We start from the raw sequence: 23,124 nt of genomic DNA, 5'->3' as shown, positions 1-23,124 counted from the left end.
TGTATGAGAAAGATCTAATGGAGGGAAATAAGATAATACTTGTTTCACAGTCTCAAAATACTGTTCCACCTTCTTGGCCAAAGCAATATATACATATATATATTTTATACATAATATGGAAGCACAATAAGTGTATCTTACATAGCTGAGGTAATCAAAATCTGCCCTATAAAAAATTGCCAACGGTAAGCTACATTACAATGCCAATTTCAAAACAATTACTTAAGCAATTGAAAGTAATCCCCCTAATTAGTCGTGCCCACTCACCAAGAGAATCCCAAAAACCAAAGCAATCATTATTATGGCGAAGGCTAGGTGCTAAGTTAAGATTTGAAATAACCAAAAGGTATTCTGATAGTCATTTAAGCGGGGAATGTCTAGACTTTCTTGTATACAAGTGACAATCCTTGACCTTTAAAGAATTTTACCAGTTTAAAGCAGTTTAGTATGATTTCCACCCATGTTAATAAATTATAAGAACAGCTCATTCAACTAGAGGAGTATTGGGTGCCTTTGTAAACCTTTGCTTTCCTTTTCTTCATGAAATGTGGGAGTCTATGCCTCAGCCCAAGCAGCAAAGCTACTCTTTCATTTGTGCAAAAGGTCTGGCCTAGCATCAAGGTGTCTGCTCTTTTTTGGCTACCAATAATGTAAAGTCAGTATATGTATTTATATTTAACTTTATTGCTCTTAAATTCTTTAAACAAACTCAAAATACACCCTAAAAAATCAGCCAGGTCTGTTCTTCTAGTTATCTGGTTTAATACTTTGCAATATCTATCCAAAAGGGCTGTAGATAGGGGGCAGCTCCATAGAATGTGTTTAAAGTCAGCATTCTCACTATGATATTTGGGACATGACATACTGCTGAACTGTCCGGTTACATCGTTTTGATTTTAAGTGGCATCAAGTAAGGTGTCTGCAGAAAATAAATTGTATAAATGTCATCTGGTCATTGCAGGAGACCTTATGGAGGTACCACAGTAGTCTTTTCCATTCTCAATCATTCAATTCTTAGACTATGTTCCCCTTTCATTTACCTTTTAGGGACAATAGACATATATATGTATACTCTATTGGGGCTTTATAAAGCCAACTAATCAGCCGCTGTCCCTCTCCAATGATATGTAGGCTTGCAGAACTACGTCTGTGGTTGGTTAGTCATAATTTATATCACAGTGTATCTTATTGGCTTTCACTGGCCTGATGTGTAACAAGAATTGACTCGCCTTGACGCCCACTTCTACTTGTAATGACAGGAAACTTGCTATTGCACCTTCTATGAACCGGTCAGCTATCACTGTGTTCTCAACATCTTCTCAAAGTGTTATATCACTTATTTCAATGGTACATGTATGAATTGGGATTCTCCTAAGTGCAAATGAAGGAGCATATGGCTTTGCCATGCATAAACGATGTAAGGTGTGTTACAGACAAGGCCCTGCAGTTAGAACAAGCCTGGGGCCATCTTCCAGGGAATACCAATACATGTAGTATTCCCTCCTGCCATTGTGCCATGGAGAATCCAGTTTCAGACAGGTTGTTACCTGTCAATCAACGAGTCACCCACTGTGGCTGGACTGCCCGGTAGTACACTTCAACATCTAGGGTGTCTACATCCCTTTGTCTGTTGGTAACTGTAATTTCTTTAAGGCCACTCAAACTGCCCTCAAAGCTATTTATCTCACCAAGTAATTTCCTGGGGAGCACTAAAGGGATGTCAGCAAAATACTAATGGAGATGTGCAATTCCACCATCTTCCCCAATGCCACTCTAATCCCAATTGAATGTGGAAGTGGAGACAATCAATCAATCAATCAAGTGTCCTGTAGAGCGTAACTACTCACCCATAAGGGTCTCAAGGCACTGGGGGGGGGGGGGCACTGCTGATCCATCGAGGGCACTGCAGTTCAGTCGAAGAGCCAGGTCTTGTGCGCCTTCCTGAATTGAGGCAGTGACGGTGATTGCCTGAGGTGGAGAGGCAGGGTGTTCCAGGTCGTTGCTGTGAGATAGGAGAAGGATCTTTTGATCTTGCGGATACATGGAACGGTGGCCAGGGCCAGTTGGGCAGAGCGTAGATCTCTGGTAGGTGCGTGGAATGAGAGGCTGTGGTTGAGGTACTTAGCTCCTGCGTCGTGTAGGACTTTGTAGGCATGTGTGAGGAGCTTGAAGGTGATTGGTGTGTTAGCTGGGTCTGGTGGCTTAGTGTACTAATGCATCCACTGCAGGGGCCTGTGTTCAACCTCATGGTCAAAGGTTCAATTCCTGGTGGGTCCACTCAGCCTTTCATCCTTTATGAGGTCAATAAAATGAGTACCATTGATTTGAGTAACAATAAACATCTGTTATTCAGCGCTAAGATGCCCTTTGGGGGTGAACGTGCACTTTACAAATACACATGTTATGTTATGATTCTTTTGTTGACTTTGAGCCAGTGGAGGTGCTCAGGTGACCGGTGATGTGGCTGGTGCATGGGATGTTCGGGATGAGTCTGGCAGAGATTTTCTGGATGTTCTGCAGTTTATAGAGGAGTTTTTGAGTGATACCGGTGTAGAGTGTGTTACCCTAGTCTAGTTTGCTGCTGATGGGCGCGTGGGTGAACGTCTTTCTGGACTCGGTGGAAATCCACTTGAAGATCTTTTGAAGCCAACATAGCGTGTTGAAGCAGGATGATGAGACAGCTTTGATCTGGTGGTTCATGGTGAGCGAGGAGTCCTGGATGATGCCAAGGTTTCGTGCGTGGTCCGTGGCTGTAGAGCGCTTCCAAGTGCTGCGGGCCACCAGAAGGTTTCCCAGGTGGAGGGGGTGGAGCACAGGAAGAGGACTGCGGTCTTCTCTGAGTTGAGCTTGAGGCAGCTGTCCTTCATCCAGGTGGCGACAGCCTTCATCGTATTGTGGAAGTTGCTCTCGGTGACTGTGGGTTCGTTGGTGAGGGAGAGAATCAGCTGGGTGTCATCTGCATAGGAGATGATGTTGAGTCTGTGGTTTCTGAAGATGGCCGCGAGCAGGACCATGTAGATGTTTAAGAGAGTGGGGCTCAGGGAGGAGCCCTGGGGCACTCTGTAGCTGATCTCTGTGGGTTCAGAATGGTGGAAAGCTGACTCTCTGCGTTTGGCTGGTGAGGAAGGAGTGAATCCATTCCAGGGCTTTGTCGTGGATGCCGACATCATGGAGTCTTGTGCATATTATGCGGTGGGAGACAGTAGCGAATGCAGCTGAGAGGTCCAGGAGAATGAGGGCTGCAATTTCACCTCGGTCGAGGAGGTTGCAGACATCGTCTGCGGCGGCAAGGAGTGTGGTCTTGGTGCTGTGGTTGCTTCGGAAACTGGATTAGGAGGCGTCCAAGATGTGATACACTTTGATGAACTCGGAAAGTTGGGCACTGATGGCCTTCTCAATGACCTTGGCTGGGAAGGGGAGCATAGAAGTTGGTCTGAAGTTCTTGAGGTCTGTCTGGTCGGCAGAAGGTTTCTTCAGCAGGAGGTTGATCTCTGCGTGTTTCCAGTCTTCTGAGAAGGTGGTTGAGTTGATGGAGCAGTTGATGCTGCGGCAGAGTTGGGGGGCGATGGCGCTGCCGGCTCTGTTGAAGATGTGGTGCGGGCAGGGGTCCACGGGTGCTCCAGAGTGGATGCTCTTCATGATCTTGAGGGTGTCATCAGCGGTGAGGGGAGTCCAGCTGAGCAAGGTCTGCTGGGGTCTGACGTTGTTGGGAGCAGAGGTTACGGGTGGTGTGAGAAGGTATCAAAGCTGCCATAGATCTCCTTAACCTTCCAGTGAAAGAATGGGCTGAGGTTGTTCCAGAGGTCTTGGGAGGGAGGGATGTCTGCTGTCTCTTTTCTGGGTTTGGCAAATTCTTTGACCACAGCGAAAAAAGTGTAAAAATGTACAAGGCAGCTTTAAGCCAAAAATGTGGCTTAGTGCCACCCGGTAAATATGGAGCAGGCTCTTGCGCCACCGGATCATCACAAAAAGTGACGCACCGGAGGCGCAAGGTCCTTATAAATAAGCCCCAGGATGCATCTAGATATAGCACAACATAAGAATTCAATAGATAACTAAAGACATCATTGATGAACTGTTGGAATGTGGCTGGGACATTGCAGAGCCCAAAAGGCATTACTAGATATTTAAAGTGTCCTTACTGTGTACAGTAAGGCATCTTCTACTCATCTCTTTCTTTTATTCTAATATGATTGTATGCTCCTCTTTCAGTTAATTTAGTAAATACATTGCCTCCCTGTAGCTGTTCCAATAGTACAGAAATAGAGGGAAGAGTGGGTTGCAAATTTCAACTCACAAGGAATCGCAACCATCACTATGATTGTGGCATGCTGAGGTCAGACCACCATGTTTGTGAACATTTGCCCTTAGGAACCCCTTCCCATTTGCAAATGGCTTACCATTACATGTTTGTAGTTGGTCAAGAATTAATGTTTTTTGCAACTGGATTTTGGTCACAAAACAGCAATACTTACCCTTATGATTTGGCATTTGGAAGGGATGCCCTAGAGATGCCCCTTCCAAATACTGAATTGGTATTTGGTCGCAAACCTAAATTGGGATTCAGTGACGTGTTACCAAATTGGAATGCAAGTTTGTACATAACGAAAGGCCTTTTTGCAGTCGCAAATGGTGTGATTATGCAAATTGGAAACTTTGCAACCCAAAAATTGTCTGGAACCAGGATTCAGCTGCAAGGGAGTGTTGCACACTTCTGAGGGTCCATTTGAAGTCACCCTTTCATCAAAGACATTTTTGAGTATAAGTACTGGGGCTCTGACCCCATGTTTTACACACTGCATGGAACTTCTAACCAGACGCTGCTGGCTCTACAATCTGCACATTGCCAGAGGACTGTTGTGCTACCAGGAGGTAACGCCATTTAGACTACTTGCTGTGTTGTGCTGGCCTGCTTCCTGCTGGGCTGCTGGAGAGACTGCCCCCCTGTAACTGGAATTTGTGTAGGCCTGCTGCTCTCTTTGTTCCAACAAGCTTTTGTTTGTGTCCGCCAAAAGCTTGTGGACTTGCCCCCCTGTTCTTCGCAATCTAAGGGCATAAAATATTGCCTTAGAAGTATTTATTAGCAGATTTGAATTTCCTATATTTATTGAGGATCCCCACATATATCATATATCTCCTACTCTCTTTCTAATCTCTTTTGCCTAGTTCCGCTCACTACATAAAATCTCATTTTTGCAACTGATAGCAATTTTTAGACTTTCTCCCCTTTCTAGTCGGAGCCAGAATCTCACTACCTCCGCGTACGCCAGGTAGCTCTAGGCGGTTACACACGTTTCCATTCTTATAGCCTGGACCAGTGCTGACGACAGTAGATAACAATCTCCTTAGTCATTTTCCATCTTCATAATCCCATTCAATTTAACCATTAAGACATGACAGTTCCACACCATTTTGGAACTATGGACATATCATTGCAAGGTTAATTGAGAGGACTGGTAGTAGAGATGGGCCATCATATTCACTGTTGAATGTTTTTAGCCCACTTACTGAAGACAGCAATCTTGCTTTTAGGAGTTCGCTTTTAGGAGTTTTAGGGGCTTTTAGGAGCTTTTAGGTGGTCCCTCCATTACAATTTCTCCCCAAACCACATCCTCAAGTATTTATACTTATTGCCAAACTTTGTTTTTATATTTCTTTAGAGCCATTTATAATTTACTTTTCCTTTCCCAAATGGCAGTCATTTTATTTTATTTATATTTACTATCAATTTCTTCTTACTGCGGTAATCATAAAATGCCTCGAATTTTTTGAAGGCCTGTTTCTGTCATGTCTATAATAACAAGATCATCCGCATATAGGAGGCATGAAACATGTGGGACATTCATTGTTTGATACTGCTAGAACTGGATGTAAGTTTGCTAAAAACATGGAAAACAAGGTGGCCAGCACACACCCTGTTGCAGTCCATTTTTTCATTGCTATTTCACGAGTCAGTGTTCCTTCTATACGTATCCATTACTACTCGTGCCAATTTCTGCCTTTGTAATTTTTGCAGAATTATGAGGAGGTCTTTACGAATATCCATTTTTATTAACATTGTCTACAGCTGTTTGTGGTCCACCAAATCAAATGCCACGTGAAAGTCTACAAAACAGCAGCATAGGTTGCCCCTATATTCCACTAACTAAAAGATTGGTCAACGGAAGGGTGGCCCTCTTTGAAAGCTCCTTGTTCTATAGGAATTGTATTAATTGTATTTGTCCATTCTTTCAACAAATCCCAAAGTATTTTTTTTACATAATTTTACACTTTTTTGCCCACCATTCCACATTTGTTTTGATTGTGATTGCTGGCAGGTTATCTGGTCCTGCCTCATCGGAAGATCACATGCCACACAATACTGGCATAACTAGTGCTTAACATGTAAAAGAAAGAGTGCCAGTGCTCGAAGCTTTGCACAGAAGCCCGCTGCAAGGGCAATTGAATGTCAGATCACAAACTTCTAAGGCTACATAGTCCTAAATGTACCTCAGGTCGCTTTAATCCACTACCAGACATTCCAGGCCCTTTTATCTCACTTGTGCACATTCCTGCTTTCTGCATTTGTGACAGTTTTTCCATCTTTTTGTAAAAATAAGTGCGAGTCATAAAAATGAGTGCCGGTGGCCACCACTGACTCAGATTAAGCACTGGGCATAACCATGTAATGCTACACATAACTTAATTCATGCCCACACAGTTCTGTCTTTGAGGCCAAGAACTTCTCCATCTGAGCCCACATTTTGTGATAGAGCCTGTAATAGGAGTCCCATTCTGCCTCATTGTGCTGGCAGGATGGTTCAAGCTGAAGCTCACTGCAAAACCAGTGGTGAGCTCCAGGTCATGAATTTAAATCCTGGCAATGCCATCTCAGGCTTCCATCCATCCGAAGGACAGCAAATCAGGTACCATTAAATTGGGTGTTAGTAACGTGCTATTACAGAGCGTGTTAAAAGTGTGGAATGCAGCACTAATAACTAATGCTGACGGCTCCTCACATGGTCACAGATGGAAACCAAACATAATTGCTCTCAGTGATCTGGAGTATCTTTTTTTCAATCCATTGTTCTGAAAGAACAGAAACAAATTATTTTCCCACGAACAAAAGCTCCGATAAAGTTTTACGATCAGTAGAAATTTGTTGCAGACTCTAAATTCTGGATCAGCAGCAATCTTCAATAGCTACAGCGAGGAGCAAAAATGAAAATATGGTGTTTCTCTCATCATCGACCAATCTTAATACTCCAATCTTGCATATTAAAATAGGGAGGTTTATGTATCCCAGCTTTAAGGATTGCCTTCACCCTTTAATATGAAATTGTTGATCATCAGTTAACAATTTTCTGTCACATTCTTAAAACAATGCCAACAATGTCAAAACAGAGATATTACGAAATGAGGAACAAGACATGATGCATCCTTGCAGATGAAGGAAAAACAGGACCTTGTAAAGTTGGAGCAATGAGTTACATATAGGAACAATGCTGTGGAGTCAAAAGAACTCCAATAATTCTATCAATCTCTACATAGGGAGAACAGGCACCTTTTTAGGAACAGGACACATTTATTCCCTGGACTATCCTGACTAAATTGACAGGTGGATGAAAAAGAGCTAAATAGTCCGATCCTTAAGGAGGACGCGCTCAGAATAATAGACAAGGTGAAAACCAATAAGGCACCAGGATTGGATCCGTTTTTGCTAGCATTTTATAAGAAATGTTTTGGGATCATTACTGCGAATGTTGAAAGACTTATCTAACTCACCTTTGACAGTCACAAATGATGGAGGTGGTTTTAATAATCATGAAACCACAGAAGGACCCCAAGTTGTGCCGTGTATAGACTGATCTTCTAACTAAATATTGGCATGCAGATATTTACTAAAATATGAGTAAATAGAATAGAACCATTAATACCCAGACTCGTGCACTCAGATCAGTTGGGTTTCATTTGAGGTAGACACGGGAGGGACATTGGGCGGTGAAGATATGGACAATGTCTAGAAGTATGTGAAATAAGCCCTCCTGGTGGCGTTGATCCAAGGCTTTTGACATGGTTAATTAGTGATTTATTGAAAGCACAAATGATAGCTAGATATAAGGATCTATTGCCAAATGGCATTGCCAAGTGTAAGTGAAAATGGACTGCTGTTGCAAACTGTGCTTACATTGAGAGTCAAATGACAATGTTAAAAGGATCTTGTCCTTATTTCAAACAGTTCTGTTAATGGTGAGATTAGGTTCTGTTCAAAAGCTTTCAGAGAACGTTCACAGAATTTGTTTGGCTGGGGAAGACGCCAGAGGTTTCCTGGAATAAGATGGTTAAGCAGACTGTTGGGACTTAAAAGTCCCCTACGTGGTGAAGGACATACACACCTATCATGAGTGCCCCAGCTGCATGGATATCTGGATCCCTGCTACTGATTTCAGGTCATGGGCAAATATAAATCGTGCTTGTGCGCCATCTGTCTCACAGTACTATGGTCTTTTTAGACTGGGAGGGGTGCACCAAGTGCTACCCTAATGAAGGTAGAAGGCTACTGCCCTTATCTGGAGTTAAGTGACATAAGTAGAGAGATGGCAGCATACTCGCTTTGTGATCCGTAGAATCAGTAATGTGAACAGGGCTTTTTACCTGAGTCACTGGAGTGGGGCCAACTGGCCCACTCGTTTAAAGTTCTGTGGCTGTATACATGACACACCTTTGGCCTGCGTGGATTGTGTTTTGCACCAGACAGCGCATGATATGTCTTTATGTGTACTGGGTTGCATCTGAACACCTATGGATGTTAGATAATATGGAGGCCTGTGGGTTCCATTTTGGGGGCCCCGGAGAGGTGAGGGCTGCATCCTCAGACAGGAGATATGTATTGCTGAGATTTCTGAGTACTGAGGTAGGAGCACACACTGTAGGAAGGGGACTAGGGCATCCTCTGTGCACCTCAAAGGTCTCTTTCATTGCAGGAAGTCAGTGTTTAGTGGACCCTGGGCTCATCATCAGGGAGATGGTGTGTCTGATAAGATAGGCACTACCAGGGAATCCTAATAGAGGAGAAGGATTAGTCCTTTGAACCTTTATGGGGCATTAGTCAGTGGAGACTGACAGCCAGGTGTGATCCTTGATTACTCCCTTTGCCTATGTAGTGGGTCATTCAGAATTCGAGCCATTCCTGCTGTGGCAAAGGGCAGTGCAAAGGAGAGACGTCAAAGAAGCTTACACCACCAGCGTGAATTTCAAAGTCCAGATACTAAATCACATATGTTACTGTATTTGTACTATAAAGGTTGGAGCATGAGCCCCTTACTTGGTTAAACAGCACCGTCTCATCAGGAGAGGGGAGATCACCAAGACTTTTTGCTGATGGAACCGGGACTGGGACAAATGTCTGCTAGTCTCCCTGCTGGGTTTGGGGGCATTTCCCAGGAAGTCAAGACCACTTGCCTTGAGTGTGGAGCACCAGCCTTCTGCCTGAAAATACCAGAGCTTCCCATGAGGAGGAGGGAGTTTAGAGTATGCCTGCTTGCCAAGATTAGAGTACTATCTCAGAAGGAGAGCGTCAAGTGTCTGCCTCCTTGCCAAGACCAGACAGCTTTGTGAGAAAGAGGAGAGATCCTAGCTGAGCGAGGCCGAGCGGGGAGCCTGCTGAGTGGATCCCGGTGAGTGAAATGTGAGATGCCCGGTCTGGACCATTACAGGAGTGCAACTAATCCAGTTTTGTCGCCATGGATTGCATGCTGTAGTTGGTGGCCCTAAGTGCCAGGAGGGGGCCACCATGAAGTGTGGGCTGTCACCCGTGTCAACAGTGTAGTTGGTTAGCCCCTGTTCTAAGAAGGAGCCACTATGAAGACAAGTCCGTCGCCTGTGAGGGGCCAAAATTATTGATCACCCTATGCCTTGTAGGAGGCCAACATGTAGGCAAGGCCATTACCATGGTTCATCCTGCCATGGATGATGCAGATAAAACTTAGCGATTGTTGCTGGAGTAGCGAGAGGTTGCAGACTCTCGGAGAAGGGAAACCAAAGCATGCAAAGTAGTGCCCTGGTCCTTCCAGGATCGATGGCTGGCAGTGTATCAGGTAGAACTGTTCTTGGGCGGCTGGGGCTGATGAAATTGGCGCTAAAGCATACTCTTGGGGTGCATGGGATTAGCGTTGGGAGTTGCCTCTTTTATTCAAATGGTGACTAACCACCCCTTTTAGAAGGTTCATGGGGACTCTGAGATCCCAACCCAGCTAGTACAAGCACACTGAACTTAATAGGCATGCCTGGAATATTTAGTGTCATACAAGTTTTGTATGTTTACATTAAATACTTCTTTTCTCATAAAGGCTACTATTTGACTGGACAGTCATCTTATTGCTGCTACTGTTTGTATGTCTAGCACCTCCCTCCCCGTGAACAGCCTTTGGCTCTTCGACCAGTGCTGCCACTAAGAGTTAAGTGTTGGACGAGATAGTACTTGACTGACCCACAGTAGGTCGGGCCCTTGAACATCTGTAGTGAAAGGCCACAAACCCCACAGTTGCACCCAGCAGGAGCGACTCCTTGTTATGAGCGTGGGGGATCCGCCCCCTTTAATTTCCCCTCCAAATAGTTATTTTGTTAATAAATTTAAAGAAGAGGATTTGCTGAAAATAATAAAGTCTTTCTACATGCTGCATTACACTAAATCAACATTTACCGGGCTGATGATTTCACAGCCCTGAGGCCTGTGAGGTCATCAGCCCGGGAAAGTCATTGTGTGCAACGCCACAGACCACCCCCTATTGACAAGGACATACATTTAGCCCCGGGAGCTCCATGAAGCCTTGTAGCACCAGTGGCTAGGCGTTGACACCTCACCCTTCCACAGCATGGGCACAGGTTGTGGTGGGGTTAGCAAGCCTCCCTGGCCCCACCCATCTCCCGTGACGAGCTGCGCAGGCATCGGAGAGACACCGAGGCCAAACATGGTTCATTGAAGACTGCGCATCATTTTAGCTCCGTGAGTGTTCATAAAATGCTGCACGAAGGCTCCAGTGGTAAGATTCTATGATGTACTTAAAATACGTATTTTAAAGAACAAAGGTCCTTAGCTTAGAAAAATTCTGAAAAACATTTCAACATAGACTTCGATAAGAACTATGGACATTCTTCCAATGTCCAGCCGGACAGAGGAACATTTATTTGCATAATACAACAGGGTTTAAACAAAATGGAGAGCACGGAAACAATGAGAAAAGGCACAAGCCTGTACCGAGTTTCAACAGAAGAAATTGAAGAAGGCAAGAATAACAGGCAAACACTTTGGGAGCAAAAAGGAGGCTTACAATACAATAGAATCTTGAGTAAGCTCTGACCAACAGATACCACAATACATTTTTCACAATGGATAAATTGCGGTACTGTTATGAAAAGTCGACGTTTCGATCCCTAGCTCCTAATACATGGGATCATCCTCAGGACTACACAATATACAGTTGCCTGATTTGAATTATACGCTTGCTATTTGTAAGCCGTCGATTTGGCTCGTAGAATGCCAGAAACAACAAGGATAACGTTAATTAACGTATGGGTATTGTGATGAGACCCCTTAAGGAAGGCTTGTGGCCGCGTCTAGGAGATAATCGTAGGAATCCTGACTACAAGCAGGGAACGCATCTGCATGATTGCTTGGCAGCGAGCGATGGCTGCCGAATTGTCACGGAGCTCAAATGAGTCTCTCTATGCCGGAATGCGGGGTCGTCCGGTCGGGTGTTCCTAAGGGTAGATTGCCTTGGACCTTTGTTCTTTAAAATAAGTTATCACCGAGGTCCAAAGCTACCAGTATCAGGTTCCCTTGTTATTTATAATGTGTACTTAAAATACGTCGCAGCAGTGATCGAACACTCAGGAGTACGAGGCTGAGCAGGTAGTTTAATTCATTTATTGTAAATGGAGGTCAAGAAATTGCACTTCACCACGGCATGGGCTATAATTGAACTGCAGGCTGTGAAAGGTTGATGTCACATGAAAATGTGCTACGTGTTGTGGGCTACGTGTGTGTGACCTGTTTCATGTGCCTGTCGCAAAGTCACTCTGCAGAAACAAGGGGAGGAAAAGGATAACACCTGTAAAACATTCTGCTTGAGGATGTTCCCTGTTCATTATGAATTTAATATGGGGGCTGCATCTAAAACATATTTTTTATCTTGTTCCTCACTTTGAGATGTGCTGACACACTTAAAACATGCAATTAAAAAAGCACACGTAGTAATTCTCACAGTTTAAAGACGTGAATGATGTCCGAAATGAGGACTTGAAGTGGCAACATTTTTCCCTAAAACTTGCCCCTCTGCAGCTTAAATCATAACTGCTGGCTGCAGACCTTGTGATGGTTAAAGGAATGTGGGCAGCCTCTATTGTGTTTGGGGCACCTAGAAGTGTACTTCCTTATTTAGAGTCCCTTTTTTGTTTTTTACATTGTACAGTTTTGTAATATTGATCTTACAAATGTGAAGCCGTGCACTGTGTTACATTTTAAGAGTTGCAGAAAATGTACACATGTCCATTTACTAAAATTAGGGATTGTAATCTGTGCCATTATTAACCTTTGTGCTTGTCTGGTCCAAAAAATAGCACATGTTCCTGCAGGCAACGCATCTCTGTCTATAAAGGCTCCAGCCTCTACATGTATCTTTAGCCTTTCCCCCTACGTACAGATTGTTCTCACAGTGTACTTTGGTGGCTGATGACTTAAATAGATGAAAAATCTAATTTTACACAACAAGCAATCTCTGTTCGCATAATTATGTTACATGCAATATTTCGGCTTACAATGTTCAAGTGGATTCAGTGTACGTAGCAGTGAAAACATGAGGGGACACCCCATCAATGAAACAATGCTTTTAACTTAAGTAGTCCTTGCAGGGGTAACTCCCCTCCCCCTTTGGCACTATTGTGGTCGCTCACTGCTCTCACTCCTTTGGTGAATGCATGGGTTCATCTGGCACCCCACCACTTTGAAACTTCACCAGCCGTGACTGGCACCCAGAGTCTCCTGCTTGCCCCATGGGTCTCCGAAAGGGGTTCCCAAACAGACAAAGAAAGAAGGGTTAGGTATACCTAATGTGATGAACTACTCTATACTACCAAGCAGTGTGAATGGAGCAGATGGTGGACCAAAAAATAGTGCTGCTTCACGGAGCATATTATTGTCAATAAGCCTCTATTGCTGATCCATTTCTTTCAAAAGAATTAAAGGCTGGAAATAATGTACTGCGCATCAGCAAAGTACTATAGTTAACAAAACATTAAAGTTAATTCACGATAACAAAACAATTTAAATGCAGTGCCCAAATAAGTGCCAAGCCATGCTAGCATGTCTGTTCATCACACTATTCTATGGGTTTCATTGACCAGAGAAAACAACCTGTTTGTATGTCAACATAAAGTAATTTTGTGCAAAACAGGATTCATATTTTAGTGAGCAACTGTAGAGAGTTTTACTCGCTACTCACAAGTAATGTAGGCCCCCCCTAGCTATCAAATAAAAGATATAGGCCCCACCAACTTGCTGTGCATTGCAACCTATATTTCGAACAGGCTGACACAAATTTTGATATTGAAAGAAGAGAATGGCATTTTGTTGGTAGACGAAACCTCTCTTACTTTTCCACTATTTCTGACACTTGCATGCAACATAAACTGCCTGGTATCAAATTCAGTTCCCCCTTACATTCTTGTTCTTCACAGTGTTGAAGACAGCTGCTGCATGGTTGCATGGTTTGTGCCAACTGAAAGCATGTCATCATTGTGACACTTCTAAAAAAAAAAACGCCTACTCATCCACCTTGCTGAACTATCCTTCCATGTCGCTACTCCCATTAGATAGTAAGATCTTGATAGATCACCTCGCAAGTTGCAATTTTTATTGAGCGTAGGTAACTACTTTACCATGCTCCAGCTAGGTTTAGACCAGTACAGTTGAAAGCCTCTACCTTATCCCCAATGATGGTGGTATGGTTGCCCTCATCCTATTAATGTGATTAGCCATTCTATCCTTCTACACTGCATCTCAGCGATGGGCAGTACATCGCATTCCCTCACGTTTTACTTCCTTTTTATCACACCATTCACAGACTTCTGCTCTACTCTTCGTTTCCATTGCTGTGTCCCACGTGGATCATCCTCAGGTCTGATGCTGTCTAACCTCTATGCTGCTACCTAACCTCTCTCTTTTACTTCTTTGGCTAATCTTTGTTCTTTCTTACTGAGACACAGCACACTAACTGCTAGATAGACAACTGGATATGGCCAAGCTCGATTCTATGATTGTATGACCTCCACCGCCATCATAATAAGGACAAGTACTTTTGAATCATTTCAGAGAACTATACTTCAGACCATAATCCCAGCATTTCTGTTCTGAAATTTCTCATTTAGACTTCGAGTGCTTTAAAATATAGCCGGTCCTGTCATTTTTGGGCTTAATCACTGTGCCTCTGTTTGTGGCCATGAGATGCATGAGATAGCTTTCAGTAACCAAAAGCTCCATTTTCAAACCTCTTACTGTATAGGAATTTGTTATATCTGCTCCAGGCACGTTTTACTAAAAAATGCTTGAAACTTTACACTCCTAAACATAGTCTTTCGTTGCCACAACTAGACAGCACACCATTCTCCTGCATTCCTGCCACATATTGCTACACCTTCCTGTGGCTCTTTTGTCCTCAGAACAACATCAAACCCCATTGCGAAAAGCTTAAAATGTGGCTTTTCTCTAGGATGGTTTGATGTCTGACTGCTGGTCACTCCAGCACCCATTGTTAAGTAAGAGTTGTGCTTTAGAAAAACATAGACACACTACTTACATCAACACCATCACCCACGCTCACATAGCATGCACCCTACTTAACAGTGCGAATACACAACCCTCCCCCTAACCTTATTTCTTTTTTGTAATTTTGTTTTTAGAAATTTTCATAATAAAACATGAAAAGAACAGTTATAAAATATGTTCTCACAAAGTACTCAACTATAAACAGAAATATTAAAGTACATAAGATCCCAAAAGGAACAAAAAAAAAATCAGAAAAATACTTATCTCAGAGACAATGAGTCAGATGTACTAACATTGGGAATAGCGATTTTCAAATTGTGTGATTTTCTCTGAACCGCAGTATGGAGATCGCTATTTCTAATGTATGAAACTTTTATTTTTAAGTAAACCGATTCCTAGTGGGTCGCAATCAGCCTACCTTATGAATATTAATAAGGTAGGTCACAGTTTGTAACCCATTAGGAATGATGGCTATCAGAGGGATGGTGGCCTGCTGGGGTCAGCAGATCACCACTTCTGAAAAAACTTGCTGTTTGCAACCTCAAAAATGCTTTGTACATCTGGCCCAATATTCTGTATGGTGTGTAAAACAGGTCTGAGTGCATTTTCATGTATGGTATGTGACAAGAATACATACACAGCCTAATTTAGACTTTTTTTTTTCTTTTACACAAAACACACAGTTATGAGGAAAAAATGTGGATGGGAATCACATCTTTCTCATATTTATACACTATCTGCTGACGTGCTAAAATAGAGTTCATTTTGAACTTTAAAAGGCAGCTAAAATGTGGGGTGAAATGTCAGACCTTGTGAGCACAGTTTCACTGCACATTATCCCCATCCCACTTATTTATGGAAGGTTTGATGTCTTATATGCTATCCAGATACCTGCGCCCGTATTTATAATTTTTTCACGCAGCACACTGCAGCAAGCTACCTTGCTGCGCCGCACTGCATGAAACGGAAAGGGCAGGAATGTGCCATACTTAACATTATGCAGCACATTTCTGCCCTTTCCTAGTGCTAGCACACTTTTGGCTGCCTAGCGCCAACAAAGGCACTCTTTCATCATGAGGAACGGGTGCCTCCATTGTAGGCAGGATTGTTATTGTGCAGGAAGGAACACCTTCCTGCACAAAAACGATCCTCACAGGTATTTTCCTTTTTCTATTTGTGCTGCAGAATGCAGCACATGTAAAAAGAGGAAAAAAAGAGGAAAAATGAAGATATTTCTCCTCGTTATGCCTCACCTAGGGAGGAGTAGTATTTTGATACATTTACAGGTCTACCACTAATAGTAAATCTGAGAATGCACCAGAATTCATGGGTGGATGCGTGGGAACACCCACGCTCTACCCATGGAACGCCTTCCTACCGCAGAGTAACGCAAGACACAATTTACGCTACCATGCGTTACTCCAGATTTATCAAGCCATGCAGAGCCGAGCAAGGTGGCCTTGTGTGACTTGATAAATATCACTTAGGTTTTGTGTTGCCCTTGTGCCCTCTTACGTAGCGCAAGGGCCTTGATAAATCTGGCCCTGCGTTTTTAAACTCCCAGCTTCTTGCTGGTAGTTTATAAAGGAAACTAAAAATGTTGGCTTTATATGTGTGGCAGCCGCTTTTGGTGTCAGTCTGTGGGAGAGGCAGCTTTAACATTGATCGTGACAGAAAAAACTGCAGAATGTACACACAACATGCTGTCAGAAGACCGCATGTTTACAGAAAGATGCGGTGTTCCATACATAACGCGCACACACATTATCCGCTCATGCTTAATCGGAAACAGCGTATTGTCGAGCTGGGTATAAATGAGGGTGACAGATTCCATCCCTTCAAATACTTCACGGAAATCGATCACTTCTGTAAATAACGGGTCATATCCTTGGAGGAAGAACGTGTTTGTCGAAATCATTGATCAAAACCTTTATAATCTAATCTCAGACTGACGAGTCATAAAAGATCTTGCTCATTGAGCCCCATGTCACTGAATGAGAACACATATTTACACATTCTTTGCATTTCTGAACATGAGCAGCACGCGGCATAGCCATTATTGATCCCTTTCTCTTTTTTCTCCCCAGCCTCGGTGCAGAGGAGGATCTTCAGCAGAATGACGATTTGCTGGAAGAGGAGAGTTACGACTGCTGCCCGCCTCCCCCATATGAGGAAATATATCCTGTGGAGTTGCAATAAAACTGTGATCCCAATTGCTACATTTGTTTATTGTGATACTCAGAGGTAATCAAAACTTGATCTAAACAAAGATGCTGGTATAATCAGCTACACCATGTTTAGCAGAGATATGCATGGACCACCTTGATATTGATGCCGAGAAGAGGGAAATATGCCGTCCACACCAAAAGGATCTCAGCATCCACACCATCGGGCTATTTATCATTGACTTAAAAGACAAGACGTTAAAGATCTCTATTTCAAGTAATAGGAAATATCATAAAGTTCCAGGATTATTTAAAAGAGTGTATACGAAACCACTGTCACCCAACCAAGCACTGAGGAGAGAGGCTCACGTCTTCCGACCCCAGGCTGAATGGATCTGTCGAGCATGCACCGAGGAAAGGATCAATGCAATTAGGCTGTTTTTATTCCTTCATACATCTGTGCATAAGGAGTCTCTATAAACAAGAAGGTTCACCAGCAGCAGTACCATGGTGTGGTTTATCTGTGTACAGACTGTCATTTAATTTTTTAGCCTATTCAGGCCCCTTTGACTCTCTTAATTTCAAGTAAACCCTTAGTGATATAACTAGACATCAATACCATCTAATCCCATAGCCATCCTAACTCAAATAATTCCACTTTAATATGTAACCTCTTGCTAAGAGGCTTTTCCTGCCCAGCCAAGGAGCCTCCTACACTCCACTTGGTTCTAAAATGTAAACTCTCCACAATCCCTATGAGCCTCCTTTCTGCTATCCATCCCTCAGCACTGCAGAAGACAAGACTGAAGCTTGCGACTTTGACTTCACAATCTGCACTGACCAAGGGAGTGGGAGTGAAACATTGCTGTAGTTAAATACTGAAAACTTAGTTGAAATGAAGAACTCAAAAGCAGTGTGTTTTACGCTACATGCTTGTTGCCTGTGCGTGCTCTCCAGCCAGTGGAGTAGATCTCTCCATACTTGCTGATGATTTTCTGTTCCCACAACCAAGGGGCACATACAATGGAAGTGTACAATCCTGGGTATCAAATCTTCATCCCTCTTCAACTTACAAAGTAACTTATGATGTCTCCACTGCATGACTGTCATGATTGCCTCAGGAGGCCGGATGTGTCAGCATGGCCAGTTAATTTATGATTTAGATTAAATCATGTTCAGATACACCTCTGATGGTCGCTCCTACATCTTCACGTTCACCAAAGGGGCACACCCAAGGCTTCTGTTCAGCATTCGGAATAGGGATGCCTTACAAGTCAGTGGATGCCTGCTATTCCATAGTATGGTTACGGTCTATAGATCAGGATCAAACGATAGTTGTCTTGGCATGGTCCTGACTCCTTTCCCTCTTCTTAGTTTTAATTGATCTTGCCAAAGCTTCACTGACTTAGCTCTTCTTTTCTTGTCTGTGAATGGTTCATCTTCATTTTCTTTTGCTAATCATATTGCTGACTTTTATCCCACAAAGATCACACCTTAATGTACTCCTTAGGAAGTCAAGTTCCTATTTTCCTGCATCAATCAATCAGAGGGTTCTTGTAAAGCACGGCTTGTCTCCCTGGGGGGTCTCCAGACACTGGGTCCTAATGTCCTTGGTTGAAGAGCCATGTCTTAACAAAGGGCAGGTGCGCATGTGGAAGGGGAGGTCGTCCAGGATTTGGCGGCAATGTGGGAAAAGGAACTGCTTCCACACTGGTTCTGATGGATGCAGAGGGTGTGGGCCAGGGCAAGGGAGGAGGAGCTGACTGGGAGAATGGAATGTCAGGCGGTGGTTGAGGTAGGCATGTTTGATGTTGTGGAGGACATTGTAGGCGTAAGTGAGGCGCTTGAAGAGGCATCTTTTCTATACAGGGAGCCTGTGGAGGGGTCTGAGGTGGGTTGAGTTGCTGGTTCTTCTAGGGTGGTTGAGGATGAGTCTAGCTGCTGTGTTCTGGATTGTATGGAGGGGGTTGAGTAGTTGTTTGATTCTTTTTTAAACAAACTTTATTGCCTTTTACATGTCTCTCAAGCATTTCTCTGACATCAGTACAGGAGAACACTTAACGTTCTCAACCCCGTTGTATCTCGTTTCTTGCATCGCATAGACATGACAGTGTTGGTCCTGAGTCTATCCTGGCCACTCATTTTACAATGAAAATTATTCTATGCAGTTCCTAAGGTCCCCCTTCCCCTTCCCCTCCCCCCAACAAAGCAACTAAACCCCCCTCCCACCACACTGCTGTCTCCTAAAGTCGTCTGATGAGCCCTAAGAATCACTTCCACTATTCCTTGTGCTGTGTGTCTGTGTTACTTTGTCGCCTCTTTTCCGGGTCTATTCCCTCTCAGGTCTAAGGGTGCTATGTGTCCCCTTCCCTCGGTGCCTGCTGGGTTAAGTAGTTGTTTTATGGTACCAGCGTAGTCAGAGACGTTTAAAGTCATGGTCAAAGTGGGCTCTTGCCCAGGGCCACAAGTTTTCAGGTGGCCCCCTGATATAGTCAGCTCTACTCTCCACACAGCCCTGCCCTGAATTTCTTGAATGATTTTTGAAATATAATTTTCCTTTATTTTTCATACAGGTAATGTGTGGGGGTCTGTTACAGACATTTTGCAGAGAAATGTTGTGCTTTGTTTTTTAGCACCATGCAACATCCATAAATAAGTTGCTTTTAGATCAAAAAAGGACCTCACACATGAGAAACGGCAGCGGGTCTGCTGCTATATTACAATAGAGAAAACACACATCACTATGCACAAATGCTAAACAGAAACACATTTAGAATTTGTACAAGTGTGTCTGTGCAGTGTCCGTGACCTGGCCAAAGAGGCTGAAAACTGGATCATAACTCAAAAGCTGCTCTGAAAGGGGCCACCACACCATGTCTAGCCCAGGGCCCCCAAAATCCTTAAGATGTCCCTGTGTAGTGCATTGCCGTAGTAGAGGCGGCTGGTGATGAGTACCTCACAAAGAATTATTTTGCTGGACCTTCCAGCGCTGTCATGAGGAGTGTTCCTAGTGATATGTAGTAGAATAAGGAGAGCAGATCTCTGTAGGTAGTTCAGTGACATATGGTCAGCTCTGATGGAACTCTTGGTCCATGGGAAGTCATGGAACCTCATGTGTAGCTTCCTATTTTGGAACTCCAGCTTGCACTCAGTGTAGTGCTTTCATCATACTGGAAAACTGCAGCAATATAGAGGTCTACTTTCATTCCTTCACCTTATTTCAGTATAGCTCCTAGCTCTTTTCTACTGACGTTAATAGGTAGTCGATAGGTTTCCCAAGATCAGTAAACATGGGGGGAAAATCAAGTTTGTAACTAAAACTCATTCATGCAGCCAAATACTTTTCAAATTTGATATAAAGGGGACGATTTATATGTTGATGGAAAGGGTATTCTGTTCCATTGCAGGTGGAACTTTAGTGTAAAGACGGTGGGAACTTCTCTGGCTCCACTGTAGTTACACCCCAATGGAGTAAGGGCCATTGGAGGTTGACCTGTATGTCCGCCCACCTAATTTAGATGAGTGGACATGCAGGTCAGTTTTTACTGCCCATCACCACGAGGGAAACCCTGTCGGTAATGGGCAGTGAAAACTGCAAAATGCCGCCCACGCCTTGGGAGATAACTCATATGGAGCGGGAAGCATTGTTTTTTATTTTCAAAAACAAAATCCCGCTTTGGGATTGTGTTTTTGAAAATGAAAAAATATTGTAACTTTGACTGAGCCGTATAGCTTTTTACAATACATTGGCAGGAACCTCCTTGACTGCAGTTCCTGTCAATGCTTGAACTGTCCGCCACCAACCAGATGGATGTTTAAAAATGTTGTTGTCAGGTCTTCTGTCAGGGTGATGCATTCATTTATTCCGCCCGGGCGCCAAATTATAAATCAGGCCATAAGTCTGTGAGGGTGTATTTGCAGTGTTCTCATTCTTTCATTTCAGGAAGCGGCTCTTGGTGAGCTCTTACGCTTCAGCCCATTCCCGGGAAATCAGCAGACCTATGTCCATCTCCATGGAATTTCTTTAGATTGTCTAGGTTTCACACAGTTATAACCTTGTTTGCCCGTGAGCTCTGTGTGGTCTATCAGTAAATGACTGGTTGCCTAAGGTCTAGCATCCAGTATTTACGAGTACCTCTTTAAGATCTACCCCAAGTGAATGTATGATTTATGAATGTGTATAATTTTTGTAACTGTGAAAATTGAATTCCTGTTCAAGTTGCAAAAAACAACATCAAAGCGCCTTTGCTCCATATACCCTATGGTTTTGCAACGCAGGTAAGGTCGCACTTCAGAATATCCTCTAACATACTACATGCAGTCAAGAGCTCAAAGTGCATTATAAAAAATAAGGACATCATTACTAATAAATACGATAGCCACATTCCAAAATAATAAGTGCCATAATAAAGAATGGTACTAATGATGAAAAAGAAAATGAGGACAATGTAAATCTTAAAAAATAATTAAAAGCAAAAAAGCATTAATTAAATTGGTGATAGGGTTCAAAAATATATTATGCAAAGGTTTAATGAGTTCTAGGAGTGGGATGAGGGTAATGGAATGAGTATGTTTAGGATTAATGCTAGGGAAATATTACAATAAACCTGAAACTAAAAGTTAGCGTTGGTAATGGGTTAGTGATAGGGTTAGATTTAACGTAAAGCTAGGAATACATATCAGTTCACTGAACGCATTTTCTTTTTTGAAGAAATGTTTTGAAATTTCAAAGTACATTTTGTAATGCCTAGGATCCTGGGGAGGTCTATCATTTTGAATATACAACCTAGGCTAATAATGAAATTGCCAGTTTTCCCTATTGTATTTTATCTTGCCTTTATTTCCACAGCAGAAGTTCAATATTGAAGGCCTATAATGTCTAGTAGACCAAATATTTTAACACATGATCTGAATGAAGCTATACGAAATCCATCATAAGTGCATCACACCTCAGCTACTTTGCCACTGGTTCCTTTGCAAGGGTGAAGATCAAAATCAATATTGACCACTGATCTCAACTATTTGAAATGCCTCCAGGATATGCAATATGAACAATTGATGGACAGAATGCTGAACAATGTCAAACATTTACCCCAGTACAGATATCTGGGCCTAAATCCATCCTTTTGTGCTCCCCATGCCATTCCAGTCTAAACACAGCCATATGCAAATCAGTGTTGACCCTGCCCCCCATGAGAACAGTCCAGCCTGAACTGCCAGACCAGGTTCGTTCTTCCTGGACTGGAAACAAGCATCCTGTGACCATTTTCAGGGCATTACTCCATATCAGCCAGACTAGCTTGATTCCAGTGGCATGGAGAGCACGGGACCCACGTTTGGGCATACCTGTCCTACTCAGGGTGACAAATGCAAAAAGAACAATTCATGCTCAGAATGCTGAGCAATGTCAAACATTAACCCAGGTACAGAGATTTGGGCCTAAATCCATAATTGTTTTGCTCCTCATGCCATTCCTGTTTAAAACTAGCCATATGCAAATCAGACTTGACCCTGCTCCTCATGGGAACAGTTCAGCCTGAACTGCCAGGCCAGATCATCCCTAGACCGGAAACAAGCATCCTGGGACCAGTTTCGGAGCATCAGCCAGGTTAACTTAATTCCAGTGGCCTGGAGAGCATGGGACCCACGTCTGGGCATACCCGTTCCACTAAGGGTGACAAATGCAAAAAGAACGATTCATGGACAGACTTCTGGACAATGTACAACATTCACCCCAGTACAGAGATCTGGGACTAAATACATAATTTTTTGCTCAACATGATATTCCAGTTTAAACCCAGCGAAATGCAAATCAGTTTTGACCCTGCTCCCCATGGGAACAGTCCAGCCTGAACTGCCAGGCCAGGTCCTCTCTGGACCGGAAACAAGTATCCTGGGACTGATTTCCGGGGCATCACCCCTCATCAGCCAGGCTAGCTTAACTCCAGTGGTATGGAGAGCATGGTACCCACGTCTGGGCATACCCACCCCACTCGGGTGTGAAATGTAAAAAGAACAATTGATCGACAGACTGCTGAACAATGTCAAAAAGTCACCCTAGTACAGAGATCAGGGCCTAAATCCATCATTTATTTGCTACCCATACCATTCCAGTTTAAACCCAACGATATGCAGATCAGTCTTGACCCTGCTCGCCAT

At 43.3% G+C, this 23,124-nt stretch overlaps 1 protein-coding gene across 1 annotated transcript in view; it reads left to right on the top strand.

The window, feature by feature from the left end:
• The window catches only part of TMEM174 (transmembrane protein 174), a 33,347-nt gene extending 15,268 nt beyond the window's left edge, over positions 1-18,079 (top strand). The window contains exon 2 of the mRNA XM_085640745.1: positions 16,888-18,079. Within this exon, the coding sequence (XP_085496871.1) occupies positions 16,888-16,999 (112 nt within the window). The 3' untranslated portion in view covers positions 17,000-18,079. The remainder of the gene's footprint in view (positions 1-16,887) is intronic.
• Positions 18,080-23,124: the final 5,045 nt, after the last annotated feature.

Source organism: Triturus cristatus, chromosome 2_1 (genome assembly GCF_964204655.1).
Source record: "Triturus cristatus chromosome 2_1, aTriCri1.1, whole genome shotgun sequence".
NCBI classification, from domain to species: Eukaryota; Metazoa; Chordata; class Amphibia; order Caudata; family Salamandridae; genus Triturus; species Triturus cristatus.
This window is presented reverse-complemented; position numbering and strand designations above follow the sequence as displayed.